The sequence below is a fragment of the Schistocerca piceifrons genome, chromosome 9 (genome assembly GCF_021461385.2).
Source record: "Schistocerca piceifrons isolate TAMUIC-IGC-003096 chromosome 9, iqSchPice1.1, whole genome shotgun sequence".
In the NCBI taxonomy this organism is placed as follows: Eukaryota; Metazoa; Arthropoda; class Insecta; order Orthoptera; family Acrididae; genus Schistocerca; species Schistocerca piceifrons.
In genome coordinates, this window is record NC_060146.1 from 117,814,797 (window position 1) to 117,832,844 (window position 18,048).

The following is an 18,048-nucleotide window of genomic DNA, read 5'->3' on the forward strand; positions in this document are numbered from 1 at the left end:
CTTCACATTTGTAACGCTTCTATTCTCCTCTTCTCTGAAATGTTTGTCGTCCATATTTTACGTACAAGGCTACACTCTAGACAAACAGCTTCAGAAAATAGTTTCCTTACTATAGCCAATCGGCACTTTATATACTCTCCACTTTCGCCATCATCAGTTATTTTGCTGGGTAACTGCACCTACTGTGTGTTCTGTTTCCTTATCTACTTCCCTCAGCATAATCTGATTAAGTTCTGCTTCACTTCATTACACTTTTTTAAAAATTTGCTGAGGTTTATCTTATAAACGCTCACCAAAACACTACACATTCTTATTAATATCAGCCAGCTACACCGCTCTTTAAATGGTTTTTCTTTCTTTTTCAGTTTGCGAATTGACACTTAGGATCACGCTATAATTTCATTTCTTCTCTATCTGAAGTTTCCACTTTCTCCAGTACTCCTTCGTATGGACGCTGTGACGTTGCTTCTGTTCATCCAGTCTACTTAGTTCTTCCAAATTTTGAGTCACGCACCGAAATGTATCCCTATTTAACATCTGAACTTCCTGAATGTTGAACCTTTCCAGATCTTTACGAGCTTCCTTAATCCATGTCGTTTTCTTTTTCCACAGGTAGTCGAATATCGTCTGTGATGATTGTGATGCGGAGTACATAGGCTAGACAGGAAGAAGTTTTGAGACCCTCTTTAAGGAGCACATCAGCGACCCTGGATCAAAATCGGCAGTAGGTGCGCATTTGCAGGAAACGTGTCACCATATCACCGGCATCCAGAACAACGTGTGGGTGTTACACCTGAAAAGTAAGGGCAACACACTTAATGTTTTGGAAGAGGTTCTGAAGAAATCCCCTCGCTTCTCACTTAATGCCCTGACCGATCTGAGGCACAAGGGTCTTTTAGAAAATTTTGATTACTGGAACAGGTAGCCTTACACCTATAGCTTACTTGTTAGTAGGTTCTTTCCAATATATTTTTATGCCTACTCCGGTCCTTACGCATTCAGAACCACCACATTTGTTACTCTTATGGTTATAACTAACTGCCCATTTTTTATATTGGCCACCTAGTATGATATTAGACTTTTTTAAAAAATAGACATAAGGAATTGTTTATCATATGTTCAGCACCCCCAACTCTTCACACATTGTACACGTCATCCGGCCTCTGGCGATTCTCGTGCCACTGCGTGAGCGCTTTCCGGGTTTCGGCCAGTCAGTCAGGCCGTGTCCACTGTCGCGCGACTCCTCTAAACTTGCAAGGTATGTTCTGATATGTTTACATGGTCCTAATTCCTCTGTTTATTCATGCTAATGTTACGCTCTTCGTCGTTTGTGTTTAGGGGAGTTTTATCAGCATTGTATTTAATTTTATTTTCTAGGTCATTGCTGCTCCCATCATTTAAAAAAAACTTAAAAAAAAGATTTTTAAATTTTAACTACCGCTTTCACCAGATGACGGTATATTGGACGTGATTGGTGGGGAGTGGCTACAGGGCTATGTTCAACTTTACTATGTTATAAATAGCGTATGTGAGTACTTTCTTGTTTCATTAAAAAAACTGGCTATTTCAAAGTTTAATTTACACCTCAGAATTGGGGGATCGAATACTTTATATGAGCTCTTAATATACTATTCTTTGTATAGATTGCCTGAGGATGCACCGATAAGCGGTGCGAAAATGGGATTTAATAAAAATCATTCATACGGCCAGTGCGGAATTTTCCTTGAAAAAAAGTCGTATATCCTTTTGGTTAGTCCGGTTTTGTCCATTGTATAGAGATGTTCTAGATATGATAACCTCCTCCTTTTCATGGTCCCCGAGATTTTCTCCACCTTCTTGTAGATTTCAATGTTGCTTCGAAGTTTCTAGCCAGTTTCAACCTGGGCTGGACCCATGATTTTCCGTAATATTCTTCTCTCTAGTATCTCCAGCTTTTCCAACATGTAATTCACTGAGAGGCATTCGTTGGCATACAGGCACTCTGTTTTTACGACAACATTGTAGTGCTTTATTTTGGCATTCCAAGAGATGCATCTTTTGTTGTAAATGTTTTTAGTTAATCCGCAAGCTCTCTCCATTTTTGAGATCGGTACCCCACAGCAACTTTCTCCAGTCCGGTCTCTTGTTGGCTTCATTGAGGTATTTCAATTTTTTTACCCTCTCAATCGCCGCGCGGGATTAGCCGAGCGGTCTAGGGGGCGCTGCAGTCATGGACTGTGCAGCTGGTCCCGGTGGAGGTTCGAGTCCTCCGTCGGGCGTGTGTGTGTGGTTTTGTTCTTAGGATAATTTATGTTAAGTAGTGTGTTCGCTTAGGGACTGATGACCTTAGCAGTTAAGTCCCATAAGATTTCACACACATTTGAACATTTGAACCCTCTCAATCTGTCCAATCTCTGCCTCAAGTAATTGTGGTCCATGTCTGTTATTTGTCATGAATTTGGTCTTCTTCGAGATCCTAAGTCCTGTCTTGCCAGTGATCCTTTCTTGTAGGCTGATCTGTATGGCTGCTTCTTCTGAGTTCTCCACCGATCGAGTTGGTGCAGTGGTTAGCACACTGGACTCGCATTCTGGAGGACGACGGTTCGATCCCGCGTCCGGCCATCCTGATTTAGGTTTTCCCTGATTTTCCTAAATCGCTTCAGGCAAATGCCGGGATGGTTCCTTTGAAAGTGCACGGCCCACTTCCTTTCCCGTCCGTCCCTGACCCGATGGGACCGATGACCTCGCTGTTTGGTAACCTCTCTCAAAGCAATCAACCAATCTTTCCCTGACTTAGATTCCTCCCGATTTTTCTTCCTATTGGGATAACCCCTTGATTTTCAAGTTCTGAATTCCAAATTCTCGCCATCTTCTCCAGGACACAGTCGAATAGTATTGGTGATAATCCATCGCCCTGTCGCACACCTGTCTCGTTTTCAAATGGTTGGGACAATTCTCCCATAAACTTCACTTTGAAAGTTGCACCTGTTAAGGTTTCTCCGATAATGTTTCCCAGCTTGTCTTTGACCCCAAATTCTCTGATGATCCTATCTAGCGTCTCTTTATCCTCCGAGTCAACGGATTTTTTTAAGTCAGTGAAAGAAACCACTAAGTTTATGCCATTCAGCAATCTGTGTCGGATTATTGATTTCAAATTAACAATTTGTTCAGCACAGGAGGGGCCTTCCCGGAACCCACCATGGTGTTCTCCAAAGTGTTTGTCTAGGATTCCTTCAGTTCTATTCAGCAGTATCTTTGGGGGGATTTTTTAGGTGACTGGGAGTAGTGACAAGCCTCTGTAGTTGTTTACATCTTGTTTGTCACCTTTCTTATGGAGTGGGTGGATCACTGCCGTTTGCTATACATCTGGCAGTTTTTCTGTCTCCCATATTTGCTGGAAGACTCGGTGTAGGTCGTGTAGGATTTCCGGTTCCGCATATTCCAGCATTTCTGCTGATATTGATTCTTTTCTGCTGGCCTTGTCGTTTTTGAGATTTCTTAGGGATTCCTTTATTTCTTCTTTTGTTGGTGACATATGATCTTCTAGGTTCTCAGGAGGAGCCAGAAGTTACAGTCTGGTGGTTGGAGATGGGCAGTTGAGCAGCTTCTCGAAGTATCTGGCTCTAGTATATTGCAATTTTCTTGATTGTTCAATCCAATTTTACCCTGTTCATTTTTGAAGCTGGTATCCTTTGAGCTTGTCTTTGAAAGTTTGACAGAAATCTCTGCTATTATTTTTTGTGAAGCTGTCCTGGAGATATTGTAATTTTGCATTCTCAAATGATCGTTCGTCTCTGCGGAATATCCTTGATGTTTCTTTTCTTTGTTTTCTGAATTGTTCCCAGTGTTCCTGAACTTTTCCGTCTTTTCCATGTGTCGACTCTCTTTTCGAGTGCTTTCTAACGTTCTTCATTCCACCAGATTGCCCGTTTTGTCTTTACCAGAAGACCGAGTGTTTTCTTTCGCGGCTTCATTGTCCCTGTACGGAGGTGTTGTAGAGGAGCGCATTTCTTCTCTGAAGTTATTTATAATGTCTCGGTTGATGTTCATTCGGTTGGTGTTATATCTGGTCACTTTGAGTGGATCTCTCTTTCGTTATGGTGGGAGAAAACGCATTTTAACTTTGGAGAAACAGTGATCAGAGTCGAATTTACCATCACTGATTACTTTAACATTCATCAGTTCTCCAGTGTTTGTTCCGGTTATCGCTACATGGTCTAACTGGAATTCTCCTAGGTTAAGATTTGGAGATGGCCATGTCTTTGGTATTATTGGGAGTTTCCGAAAACGACATTAGCTTCAACTGGAAAGTTTTGCAGAGTCCAATGAGCCTTTCTCCGTTCTGATTTGTTCTCCTGTCTGCTGGCTAGTCTCCTATTACGTCTCTATATATTCTTTCTGCCCCGATCTGTGCGTTGAAGTCTCCCAGAAGCATTTTTGTATGGTTGACAGGTATCTTGGTGAATTTCGTGCCCAGTAGATCCCGAAAGTCATGTACTTTCTGTGGGTTCTTCTTTTTGTCTCCGTTAGTTGGAGCATGGCAGTTTATGAGACTGTATTTCTTGTCTTTGCGCTTGATTGTCAGTATGAATAATATTTCAGGGTTTGTATACGTAAAAGGCAGGCCCCAGGAGAAGGGTGTTAATCATTATCTTTATTACTGGCTTTCCTTTGAATACTCTGTGGTGTTTTTCGTCCTTGATGTATTCATCTAAGAATCTGTTCTCTTGTACAGCCAAGATCTGAATTTCGTGGTTGTCCAGGAGCTTTTACAATTCTTTCTTTTTTACCGACTCGGACGAGTGAATTCACGTTTACGGTCCCAATTAAGTATTTCCTCCTGAATTTCAGTTTGGAAGGTGTTTCAAGACGCTCCGACTCATCTTGTTTGCAGGTGGTGGAACTCTTTAGAATCCTAGGTCCCGTGGCATTGCGCATTACAATGGTGGATTCCTTTTTCAAGGGATCACCTGGGATAGTGTTCTCATTCAGTGACATTTCCATTTTGCGTATTAAATTGTTTTGTGTAGGTGGAGGAAATAAATTCCAAAGTAAGATCGGACTGTTAGTCCGAAATGATTGTTTTTAGTGGTTTACTCCACTAGATTCTTCCGATCTCTCAGCCTTTGGGAACTGAGATTCCTCTTCCGCCTTTGAGACCGTTGACCGGGTTTCACTTAGTAACCGTAGGCAGGGGAACAAACACGCCGGGTACGCGGCTTTTCCTCCTTTCGCGCCTGCGACGTTCGCCATGACTGTCTCAATGCAGGATCGCGCTCTGCTTGTAAAGCTGTATTACAAGAATGATGACTGTGCACACGTCACTCTGCAGAAGTTCCGGACACTGAAGGGTTTAAAAAAAGGCATTGGTCGGTTGACTGACGTGGGTCTGGAGAAAATGATTCGGAAATTCGAAAAGACGGGTTCTTTTGGTGTGCAACCTGGTAGAGGGAGGAAACGAATTGATTCGACGTCAGTGGAAGCAGTGGCCACAGCAGTGCAGGAGGAGACGAGTGGTGGTGTGCAAACGTATAGTGCACGGGGAATTGGCAGAACATTGGACATACCTATGAGCACGGTCCGTAAAATCCTATTAAACATCCTTCTTTGCTATCCATTCAAAATTACCCATGTGCACGAGTTGCTTCCTGTTGACCTGCCAGAAAGAGACACCTTTGCTTTAGAATTTATTGCTCGCATGGAAGTGGACAATGATTGGCTGCGGAAGATTTTATGGACAGACGAATCCCATTTCCGTCTGACACAATATGTCAATGCACAGAATTGTCGAATATGGGCAACGGAAAATCCCTACGCAAATCAGCCAGTACCACTTCATCCTGAAAACTTAACTATGTGGTGCGGCTTTATGGCATCATTTATCATAGGGCCATATTTTTCCGAAGAGACAGGTGGTTCCGGTCCTGTTACCTGTACCGTCACTGGTAAGGGCTGTGAGTGTATTTTGCGCAACCACGTCATTCCAGCTCTCCAACAGCGTGGATGTGTGAATGGGATCATTTTTATACAAGCTGGTGTACCACCGCACATTGCAAATCCAGTTAAGCAGCTGCTGAAGCACCATTTGGGAAATGCCAGAATTATCAGCCGTCATTTCCGTACAGCCTGGCCGTCCCGATCACCTGACCTTAATCCGTGTGACTTCTGGCTGTGGGGCTATCTGAAAGAGGTTGTGTTCAATGTTCCGATTGCAAACTTAGCTCAGTTGAAGGCACACATTACGCAACAAATTCTGAACGTGACCCCGGAAACACTTCGATCAGTTGTGGAACAAGCTGTTTCTCGATTTCAACTTGGTGCAGAAAACGGTGGACAACATACTGAACACGTTTTGTGCCAGTCACACGGAAATTAATAATCCGATTTGACTGCGCTTGATGCTTTTTATGCGGTTTCTGGCCTCAGGCTAGTTAAAAACCGATGTGATTGATGCTTTTTATGCGGTTTTTGGCCTCAGGACAATTAAAAACCGATTTTTCCCATCCGATGTGATATGACGTTGCCGTGGTGGATGGGCTTACGTAACTGACAGTATCACACCTGTACGCCCATGCACACTGAGTAGCACAGTTTGTTTAACGTCAAACGTACACCTTAGGCATTGTTGTATGATTCATTTGTCATTTTTAGTCGACCACTTACAGCGCCGTCTATTGCTACATTTTGTAACTATTTATTTTTCTTCTGCCATTCGTTTTCCCCCTTCTCCGATAATACTGTGTTGCAATTTGACGTCATTCTGACCAGTGGTGTTATTTCTACAGCTGTTTGAATGTTTAACTTTAATTATAATGACCTTGTATTTACAGAGCTCCTGACGCTGTCAGTATGCCGAAATGGGCTCACCGTGGGTGATTTATAAAATAAAAACCATTTGAAGAGCAGTGGAGCTGGCTGATATCAATAATAATCATGTAATTAGATGACATATTTTGCACTGCAAGCCCCAAAGAATAAAGTTATTAATTGTGTTCAACGGTGTTCCAAGTGCTTTTCCACGTATGAAAGAATTACAATATCGTCGGCAAAGCCAAAGTTTTTAAATGAGGAGCATCGTTTCAAATTGTATAAAGTGCACGGATCATAATTTTAGAGTAAGCGAGAAAGCGTTTCGCTGCCTAACCAAATGAAGTATGTCAAACTTCTCGATGGCAGGACCTAGCTTTTACATCACGTCGCAGAATTAGTCATGATTGAAGTCATTTCCCAACGTATAAAGGCCTCATGCATTTAATATGTTTTGAACCAATTCACTGAACATAATACGTTTTTTCTTCAATCACGTTTCCACATAATATGATTTGAAAACGTTCGTTTCAATTTTGTTATCTCCACAAAATGAGATTTTTACTCTGCAGCTGAGTGTGCGTTGATATGAAACTTCCTGGAATATTAAAACTGTGTGCCGGACCGAGACTACGACTCGGGACTTTTGCCTTTCGCCGGCAGGTGCTCTACCCCCTGAACCTGTGGTCTTGTTTCCGTTTATTCGATATACTATAAACTTCATTTTTGGCTTGTACCGGGTGGAATATTGCGATGCTTTCATCCTTAAACCTGACTTCTTTGTGATTACAAGGCGGCTCAAAATTAGTTAATGTGGATGTTGGTTAAAATACCCGAAACAAAATAGTCTCCTCATGTTGTAACTACAGATAGGAAAGCCCTATCAAAGTATAAAAACACCCATTTATGCAGTCTTTCCCACAAGCATAACAGATCAGTACATCGACGTCATAAATTTTACTTAAAATGACCATTCCTAAAGTACATCAGGTGTTATTACCCACTGAGCTTCCATTTCATTCTGCATTTTAGTTTTCGTAGCTCTCATTCACATTCTACTTCCTTTCGATCACTCTGCCATGGGCAAACATCCCGCCAATAATGATCGAAAGTGCACAGTCATGCAATCGAAATGGTTCAAATGGCTCTGAGCACTATGGGACTTAACTGCTGAGGTCATCAGTCCCCTAGAACTTAGAACTACTTAAACCTAACTAACCTAAGGACATCACACACATCCATGTCCGAGGCAGGATTCGAACCTGCGACCGTAGCGGTCGCGCGGTTCCAGACTGTAGCGCCTAGAACCGCTCGACCACTTCGGCCGGCTGTCATGCAATCAACATCACTCTGGGAGCAGCAAAATGAATATAGTGGGGACAGCAAACATATGAGTGGGCTAATAAAAGCAGGCTTGGAAACATGTCTTGAACGATTTGATCCGATTCACGTTTGTCAGCACTAAATTACTATGGAATAGAATACGAAGTTATCCGATCTCACTCAACAACGTTAAAGGGACATACCACAATTGGGGTGAAAACGCATCAAACTATATTTTGACCTCGGCTGCATTTAACATGTTTCGAAACGATGCTCCTCGAGTCTTCTCTCTGAATGGGATATGCTACAATCCTGTCTCACTCGCTTTCAGTTATATATTTCGTTTCATGTCCTTCGACTCTTAAAACCGCATATCCACTCATTAGACGTCAGTTGCATTAATTGAGTCGGCATGAATTCCTTGCCGCAGATTTAGCTGCGATCGTCTGTGACATTTGCATGACATCTGTTTCTCTCTCTCTCTCTCTCTCTCTCTCTCTCTCTCTCTCTCTCTCTCTCTCTCTCTTATTGCGCTCGGAGAATAATCTGCGTTTGTCCTGAGGAGGAGACAGTAGTGGCGAAGTTTCAGTCGGACTTAATCACATAAAAGCTTATGACGGCTGTTCACGTAAATGCAGAAGCAGAACCGCAGGTGATAGTTCGGGACTGACATAGATTTACGTTTTCACGAAACATCCAGGTGTATTTGGCTCGCTATGAAAATGGTCTTTTATTCTAAATATCATAGGCTCTAAGAGCAGTTTCATAGGGCAGAAATTACATATATAGGGTGATTCTAAAAGAAAGAATAGATTTCAGTTGTTTATTATGGACAAACTATTAAAGACAGAAACACATCGCGCAAGTCACTGGATAGAGGAAGGTTCGGATTCGGAGTTTTATGTTGACACAGAGACTATATCGTACACACAAAATGGGCGCCATGCATTTCACGTGCAACATGGAAACGGTAGTCCATTTCATTCCACACACGAAGCAACAGGTCCTTGTTTATTGAATCGACAGCTTCAACAATTCGATTTCTCGACTCTGGAAGAGTAGCTGCCATTGATGGGACAAAGACGTACACCCACAACAACAACAAAATGGCAAAGTGTGAGGCCTGGTGGCCTGGGAGGCCAAAAGCAATGAACATTTTGTTGTCCACCTCTTCCAGTCCAACGCTGTGGGAGGGTGTTGTTAAGATAACGCCACATCTCAAGGCGAAAATGGGGCGGGGCGCCGTCATGCATAAAAATGCAATCACTGGCATCTTCGTGAAGTTGAGGAAACTACCAATTGTGGAACATGTTCAGGTAGGACATTTTCGCCACAGGTCTTAAACTTAGTGAACAAGACCGGTACAGAACACATTCAGTTTCGCTGAGTCTCTTTCATATTCGACGACGACGTCAGGATTTTGTGAGCCCCCCCCCCACCCCCCCTCCCAAATTCTTACATTATGGCGGTTTACTTTACTCGACAGATGAAATGTCGATTCGTCCGAAGAGATAAGTCGTTTGGGGAAAGTGCCTGATCCTGGAGAACTGAAATGCAACATTCGTATCTTCTGTTACGGCCGCCAGGACGCAACTGCAGCAGTAACTGCAACTTGTAAACCTTCATATACAGGCTTCGTTTCAGAACACGGCACACCGTTTTTGGAGGAAGTTGAAGTTCCTGACCATTAACGTCAAATTCCGGTGTACTGTCCTAACTGATAAGTCCCACATTCCGGCCGGTGTGGCTGAGCGGTTCTAGGCGCTTCAGTCTGGAACCGCGGGACCGCTACGGCGCAGGTTCGAATCCTGCCTCGGGCATGGATGTGTGTGATGTCCTTAGGTTAGTTAGGTTTAAGTAGTTGTAAGTTCTAGGCGACTGATGACCTCAGATGTTAAGTCCCCATAGTGCTCAGAGCCAGCCATTAAGTCCCACATTGATTTCTGCGGTTATCTCACTCAGTGTTGCTTGTCTGTTAGCACTGACAACTCTACGCAAACACCATTGCTATCGGAAGTCAAGTGAAGGCCGTTGGCCAGTGCGTTATACACGATGAGAGGTAATGCCTGAAATCTGATATTCTCGCCCCACTCTGTAGATCACAGAATACTGAATTCCCTAACGATTTGCGAAATGGATCACTCTCCCACGGGTAAACAGCCCGCCAATAGTGATCGAGAGTGCTCAGTCATGCAATCAACATCACACTGTGAGCTGAAAAATGAATATAGTGGGAACAGCAAACATATGAGTGGGCTAATAACGCAGGCTTGGAAACATGTCTTGAACATTTTGACCTGTCGGTTGTGGTATCTGTTGTGGATTGGCAAGACAGCCAACCCACTATGAGAGGAAGCCGAACGCGTTTTAGCTCACGCAGGCTGGCGTGAGGTTTGGAACAGGTCAAGGAAATCAGACTAACAAAAAACGTACATAGCTGCTGGAATACTTAACTTTAACCCATAATTGGTGAACATCGCTCTTGACGGTACATGTTTTGCGGCATCAATAGTAACTGGTAATGGCGCCTTACTAGGTCGTAGCAAATGACGTAGCTGAAGGCTATGCTAGCTATCGTCTCGGCAAGTGAGAGTGTATTTTGTCAGTGAACCATCGCTAGCAAAGTCGGCTGTACAACTGGGGCGAGTGCTAGGAAGTCTCTCTAGACCTGCCGTGTGGCGGCGCTCGGTCTGCAATCACTGATAGTAGCGACACGCGGGTCCGACGTTTACTAACGGACCGCGGCCGATTTAAAGGCTACCACCTAGCAAGTGTGGTGTCTGGCGGTGACACCACAGTATCAATAATACGATTTGATCCGATTCATGTTTTTAAGCACTAAATTACTACGGGAGAGAGTACGAAATTACCAGATCTGACTCAACGACGTTAAAGGGGCATACCACAATTGGGGTGAAAACGCATCAAACTATATTTTGAGCTCGGCTGCATTTAATATGTTTTCAAACCATGCTCCTCGAATCCTCTCTCTGAATGGGATATGCTACAATCCTGTCTCACTCGCTTTCAGTAATATATTTCGTTTCACGTCATTCGACTCTTAAAACCGCATATCCACTCATTCCGCTTTCGAAGTCTGTCAATTTCCGTCGTGTGGCCATAATCACGTGGAAACCTTTCCGCACGAATCGCCTGAGTACAAATGACAGCTCCGGCAATTCACTGCCCTTATATACCCTGTGTACGCGATGCTACCGCCACCTGTATATGTGCATACTGCTATCCCATGATTTTTGTCATCTCGGTGCAATTAGCTGTAAAATAGTGATCTTGAAGCTTTTGTCTCTATCGCAAAAACATTAAAATCTAAATGAGCTTTATTTCATCGACACTTAAAATTAGGCCATGGCAGTGTAGTGTGTTAAACTGATCTGAGGATAATGGGACAATAAATACACTGAAGAAAAGGAGGAAAGAAAGAAAAACGTGGGGCACTCATAATTCATGGTTGGATGTCAATGTAGCTTCGTAGATGTACATCTGATGTAAATGATTACAGTAACAACTCTCTCTGACAGGTACAGTGCCCACCCAAGTCCCTGCCTGGCAGGGTATATAAGAGCCGTAAATACAGTCATGTGTTGATGGATCACAGTCAACGACATGGAGATGCCTTCTTCCCGACAGGGTCACCAGGCGCGCAAACCGAGTTTGAAGCGAACCTCATTAGTGGTCTCCATTTGGCAGGCTCGTTGAATCGGACAGTATCCAGACTTGTGGGGCATCTGGATGTGACAGGTGCCTGATCTTGGTCTGCATGGGAAGGCGAGGGTAGACATAACTAGTCGTGAACATTCAGGTTGATCGCGTCTCACCACCACAAGCGAGGATCGGTCTATTCTACACCAACGGCATCGTAGCCCTGTCACATCTGCCCCTCCCATCCGGGAACAAATAGTGTTATGTCATGTGTCATGCTGCACCATGGCTAGAAGACAAACGGTAGCCGTCTTGGGGGAAATACCGTCCCTGTGTCGGTTGCTGTTAATACTACAATACAAACGGCTGCGTATGCAGTCGTGCAGTGGCTGGGGAGCATGCACTGCTAATAAAAGGAAGCGCATTATGTTCAACGATGGAGTTTGGTTGAGCACTGTCGCAGATGACCACCGTCAGCAAGTAAGGCGGCGACCTCGGGAGAGATTGTAATTTTCCAGTCTTAGGTTTGGAGAGGCACAGCACTGTTACTGCTGCCGTCACGATGTGGGGAACCATTCGGAATCACCTGGTGTAACGTCCTGTTGTGACTGAAAGAACCCTGACGGTGCAACGGTACTTCACGGGTATCCTTCGGCTTCATATACACGAAAAAAAGCCGTACCACCAAGTAACTACCAAATGGGGCTGGAAACGGTAGATGTGATGCACATGTACAGACAAACAAGTAACTGCAATTTCAGAAAAGTTGGATGATACATTCAACAGCAAGAACTTTACAAACTGAACTAGTCAGTAAAGCCTTGGTCCACCTGTGGCCCTTAGGCAAGTAGTTATTCAGCTTGACACTGATTGTCGGAGTTGTTGGATGTTCTCCAAAGGATCATCGTGCCAAATTCTGTCCAACTGGTGAGACAGATCATCAAAATCCTGAACTGGTTGTAGGGCCCTGCCCATAATGCTCCAAACTTTCTCAGTTGAGGAGAGATCCGACGATTTTGTTGACCAATGTAAGGTCTGGCAAAAACGGAGAAAAGTAGTAGAGACTCTCGCCGTGTGCGCGTGGGCGTTATCTTGCTGAAACTTGACTTGCTATGAAGAGCAACGAAACGACGTACTGCTGTGCTGTGAGTATAGCGCGGATGACAACCGAAGGGGTCCTGCTACGAAGATACATGGCACCCCAGATCATCACTCTTGGCTGTCAGGCCACATAGCGGGCGACAGGTTGGTACCTCATCACTGTCTGGTCTCTAGACACTTCTTCACTGGTCTTCGGGTCTCAATTTGAAGTGGAACTCATCACAGAAGACAGTTCTACTCCATTCAGTGTGAGTTAAATCCGAAAACTGTGACGCTCCAGACAACTGTGGGATGTCAACCTGACTGTTGCCTGCCATATGGCCGATGACCGTGCAGCGTGCAGGCTGAACACAGGAGGAACGTAGATACAGGAACCATCGGTATAACAGGTGTACATTGTTGTAGCTGCGTTGTCAAGGTACCAGAGCTCCAAGCTCTAATAAAAAGCACTGATGCTCAAATCTTTATACGCTCTGAAAGCTGGCTAAAGCCAGGGATAAGGACGTCCCTGCACATGTATCACTGTTCAATCAGAAACTTCTTCAGCGATCTAAAATGTGGAAATTACTTTATCTATATCTGCATGGATTATCTACGCCCCTTTTTCTTTCCGTTCATGACAAACCATCCTGGGCCGACATTTCAGCAAAATAATGCACAGCCGCATACAGTTAAAACTTCTTGTGCTTGTCTTCGTGCCTGAAATACCCTATCTTGGGCAGAAAAGTAGCCGAACTTCTCTCCAATCGACAACTGAGAACGTTTGAAGCATTATAGGCAGGGCCCTCCAACCATCTCCGGATTTTGACTATCTAACTCGTGAGTTGGGGAGTATTTGTCACGATATCCCTCATGAAGACATCCTACAACTCTATCAATCAATTGCAAACCAAATAACTGCTTGCATAATGGCCAGTACATAATGGTCTGTACATGTACATCACATCAACGCATTTCCGTCTCATTAGAATAATTACTTCGTGGTGCATCGTTTTCTTCTCTTTTAGTGTGTATTATGCGTCATGCAACTCTATCGTCGCGCCATTTTTCAACAGGGCAACGTTCGTCCACACATGGTTTGTGTCCATATGAAGTGCGTGGATGATATTGAGGTACTCCCAAGGCCAGAAAAATTCCGAGATGTGTACTGGGTAGAACATGTGTGGGATCAGCTTGGATGTCAACACCACACCAGTGACAGCGACCAGTTACAGCAGTTGTGGGCCACTTTGCCTCCAGAGAAGGTACACCATGTGATCAAAAGTATCGGGACACCCCCAAAAACATACGTTTTTCATATTATGTGCATTGTTCTGCCACCTAATGCTAGGTACTCCATATTAGCGACCTCAGTAGCCTCCAGAGAAGGTACACCATGTGATCAAAAGTATCGGGACACCCCCAAAAACATACGTTTTTCATATTATGTGCATTGTTCTGCCACCTAATGCTAGGTACTCCATATTAGCGACCTCAGTAGTCATTAGACATCGTAAGAGAGCAGAATGGGGCGCACCGCGTAATTCATGGACTTCGAACGTGGTCAGATGATTGGGTGTCAATTGTGTCATACGTCTGTACACGAGATTTCCACACTCCTAAACATCCCTAGGTCCACTGTTTCCGATGTGATAGTGAAGTGGAAACCGGAAGGGACACGTACAGCACAAAAGCGTACAGGCCGACCTCGTCTGTTGACTGACAGAGGCCGCCGACACGTTGAAGAGGGTCGTAATGTGTAATAGGCAGACATCTATCCAGACCATCACACAGGAATTCCAAAACGCGTCAGGATCCACTGCAAGTACTATGACAGTTAGGCGGAAGGTGAGAAATCTTGGATTTCATGGTCGAGCGGCTGCTCATAATCCACACATCACGCCAGTAAATGCCAAACGAAGCCTCGCTTGGTGTAAGGAGCGTAAACAGTGGTCGATTGAACAGCGGAAAAACGTTGTGTGGAGTGACGAATCACCGTACATAATGCGGCGATCGGCTGGCAGGGAGTGGATATGGCGAATGCCCGGTGAACGTCCTCTGCCAGAGTTTGTAGTGCCAACAGTAAAATTCGGAGGCGGTGGTGTTATGGTGTGGTCGTATTTTTCATGGAGGGGGCTTACACCCAGGGTTGTTTTGGTGTCACTATCGCAGCACAGGCCTACATTGATGTTTTAAGCACCTTCTTGCTTTCCACTGTTGAAGAGCAAATCCGGGATGGCGATTGCATTTTTCAACACGATCGAGCACCTGTTTATAATGCACGGCCTGTGGCGGAGTGGTTACACGACAATAACATCCCTGTAATGGACTGGTCTGTACAGAGTCCTGACTTGAATGCTACAGAACACCTTTGGAATGCTTTGGAACGCCGACTTCGTGCCAGGCCTCTCCGACCGACATTGATACTTCTCCTCGGTGCAGCACTCCGTGAAGAATGGGCTGCCATTCCCCAAGGAACCTTCCAGCACCTGACTGAACGTATACCTGCTATAGTGTAAGCTGTCATCAAGGCTGATGGTGGGCCAACACCACATTGAATTCCAGCATTGCCGATGGAGGGCACCACGAACTTGTAAATCCTCTTCAGCCATTTTGATCCAATAGTGTATAGTGACTTTATGACACCCATGTGAAACGAATAAGTGCATGCTTCCAGGCCAGAGGAATTACATTGTCAGCTGATAGTGGGCTCATACTGACATCTTCTTTGTCAATTTGAGTCGATTTTTTATTCACTGAAATAACATCACATACCCTATCAACATGTCAAGTTTCATGTCGTTTCCTCTTCTGTTTTCTTCATTTTTTACGTCATCCGGTGGGTTTTTTCTTCTAGGAACATCGTTACCACATTACTTCTTTCCGTAAAAATCTAGTGTAAAGACATTGGCAGTAAAAACTGAAAAAATTCGTACATACGTGAGTACTTACTAACACGTCTGTTTCCACCAGGAGCAGCGTGCTGTACGACCGTATTAATGACATCCACCGTACGAGGAATGACAGCAACGATTGTAAATTTTTCATCTGTTTATAGCAGCTACCGTGTAGCTATCTTCAGTACCGTTACATCCAAGTCATGATGACTCATCACGACTGAAGATAGCTACACGGTAGCCGAAATAGGTCTCCAATAAAGAGATTAAAAATTTACGACCTATGCCTCCTATCTTGAACTTACAGACAGCCAACAAATACGTAATGCAAAGAGAGGGAAAGAATTTCAGGTCACCTCCTCCACACACCGTATTGTGGCTGCTGTTACTGAAAAGCGGCCGCAGCAGATGCGACTTCAGATCGCATCCATCACAGCTGCGAGAACTATAGGGAAAGTAATGTCCGATAGGTGGCGAAATGGAAACGACAGTGAAAATCGGATGAAGCTTTCCACAGATGTGTTTGGCAGTGTCTGTAGTACGCCAGTTGATCGCTTCATGTCGCTGTTTTTAATTCTGGGCACACAGTGAACACGTGAAGATGCCTGGAACAGTAATGTCTCCCGCCAAGTATGGACACCAGCTGTGACGTTTCGCCTGATTTCACGCAACCCCACACAAAGTAATTGTCACGCATTTCCTTCTTCATGACGATTCTCGACCGTACACTGCAGGGGTAGTGAGGACGCTACTGTAATGCTTTCGATGGAAAGTGTTTGATCACCTACTATACAGCCCAGCCTTGGCTGCCAATGACTTTCATCTCTGCTCACATGAACAGCTGGCTATGAAGACAAGATTTTGGCACAGAGAATGAACTGTAGACCAGCAGAATTGGCGGGTATCAGAAAGTTGGTAGACCGCTACGACATATGTATAAGAAGAAGCGCCGACTATATAGAGAAGTAGATGAAGGTGTAACAAACTGTTCGAAATAAAACATTTTTTATTTTCACTGTGGTTTCCAGTTCGCGACTGATTTGACGTGTTCCTCCCACAAACGACCAAGAACTATAATAGAAACACGGAACGTTTCTATCTGACCTCTGCATTTTGACAGAAAACTGTTAGATTGCCGCTTCCCAAATCTACTCTAAGTTTCTAGTGACAGGGCTATTAACGTTTCTTTAAACTCTAGAATATCCCAATTGTAGAATCTGCAACACTCATTGCTGCACGTACTCCTGATATCATTGTAATCTGAGACAAACTTAGCGTTTAAGTTCCATGATTTAATCACACATTTTTGTCTTGACTTTCCGCAGATCTACCCGCAACGCAGCCATGGCACCGACCGCAGAGTTCCTGTCTTCGCCGCGCGTGAAGAGCTTCAACCAGAATATGAATAACGTCTACGACAAAGGCCTGGTGAAAATCACTCCTTCCAAATGTACACTGCCCGTGGAGTTCATGGAAGACGTGCAGGCGATCCTGGATTTCGAGGTTAAACCAGACGACGTGTGGCTGGTCACGTTCCCGAAGTGCGGTGAGCGGCCACGTCTTGCTAACATTTCCTGTCGTGCGTCTGGAGTCTAGGAGACACCCAGGCAGACTACTTCTCACACCCGAGTAAAACTCTGTGCCGGACCGAGACTCGAACTCGGGACCTTTCCCTTTCGCAGGCGAGTGCTCTACGAGCTGAAATACTCGAGTTCAGGTAGCTCAAATGGCACACCACTGCGAAACGCAAAGTTCTCGGGTTCGAGTCTCGGTCCTGCACACAGTTTAAATCGACCAGGAGGTTTCAGATCAGTGCAGAATGAATACGCATTTATACAGGGAGGTCCATTGATCGTGACCGGGCCAAATATCTCACGAAATAAGCGTCAAACGGAAAAACTACAAAGAACGAAACGCGTCTACCTTGAAGGGGGAAACCAGATGGCGCTATGGTTGGCCCGCTAGAAGGCGCTGCCATAGGTCAAACGGATATCAACGGCGGTTCTTTTTTTTTTAATAGGAACCAACATTTTTATTACATATTCGTATATTACGTAAAGAAACATGAATGTTTTAGTTGGACCGCTTTTTTCGCTTTGTGATAGATGGCGTTGTAATAGTCACAGACATATGGCTCACAATTTTAGACGAACAGTTGGGAACAGGTAGGTGTTTTAAATTAAAATACAGAACGTAGGTACCTTTGAATATTTTATTTCGGTTGTTCCAATGTGATACATGTGCCTTTGTGAACTTATCATTTCTAAGTACGCATGCTGTTACATCGTGATTACCTGTAAAT

General features: G+C 44.3%; 1 protein-coding gene across 1 annotated transcript in view; it reads left to right on the top strand.

The window, feature by feature from the left end:
• Positions 1-749: 749 nt before the first annotated feature.
• LOC124716745 (luciferin sulfotransferase-like) overlaps positions 750-18,048 on the top strand; it is a 56,095-nt gene continuing 38,796 nt past the window's right edge. The window contains exons 1-2 of the mRNA XM_047243288.1: positions 750-800; positions 17,072-17,292. Of these exons, the coding sequence (XP_047099244.1) occupies positions 17,091-17,292 (202 nt within the window). The 5' untranslated portion in view covers positions 750-800; positions 17,072-17,090. The remainder of the gene's footprint in view (positions 801-17,071; positions 17,293-18,048) is intronic.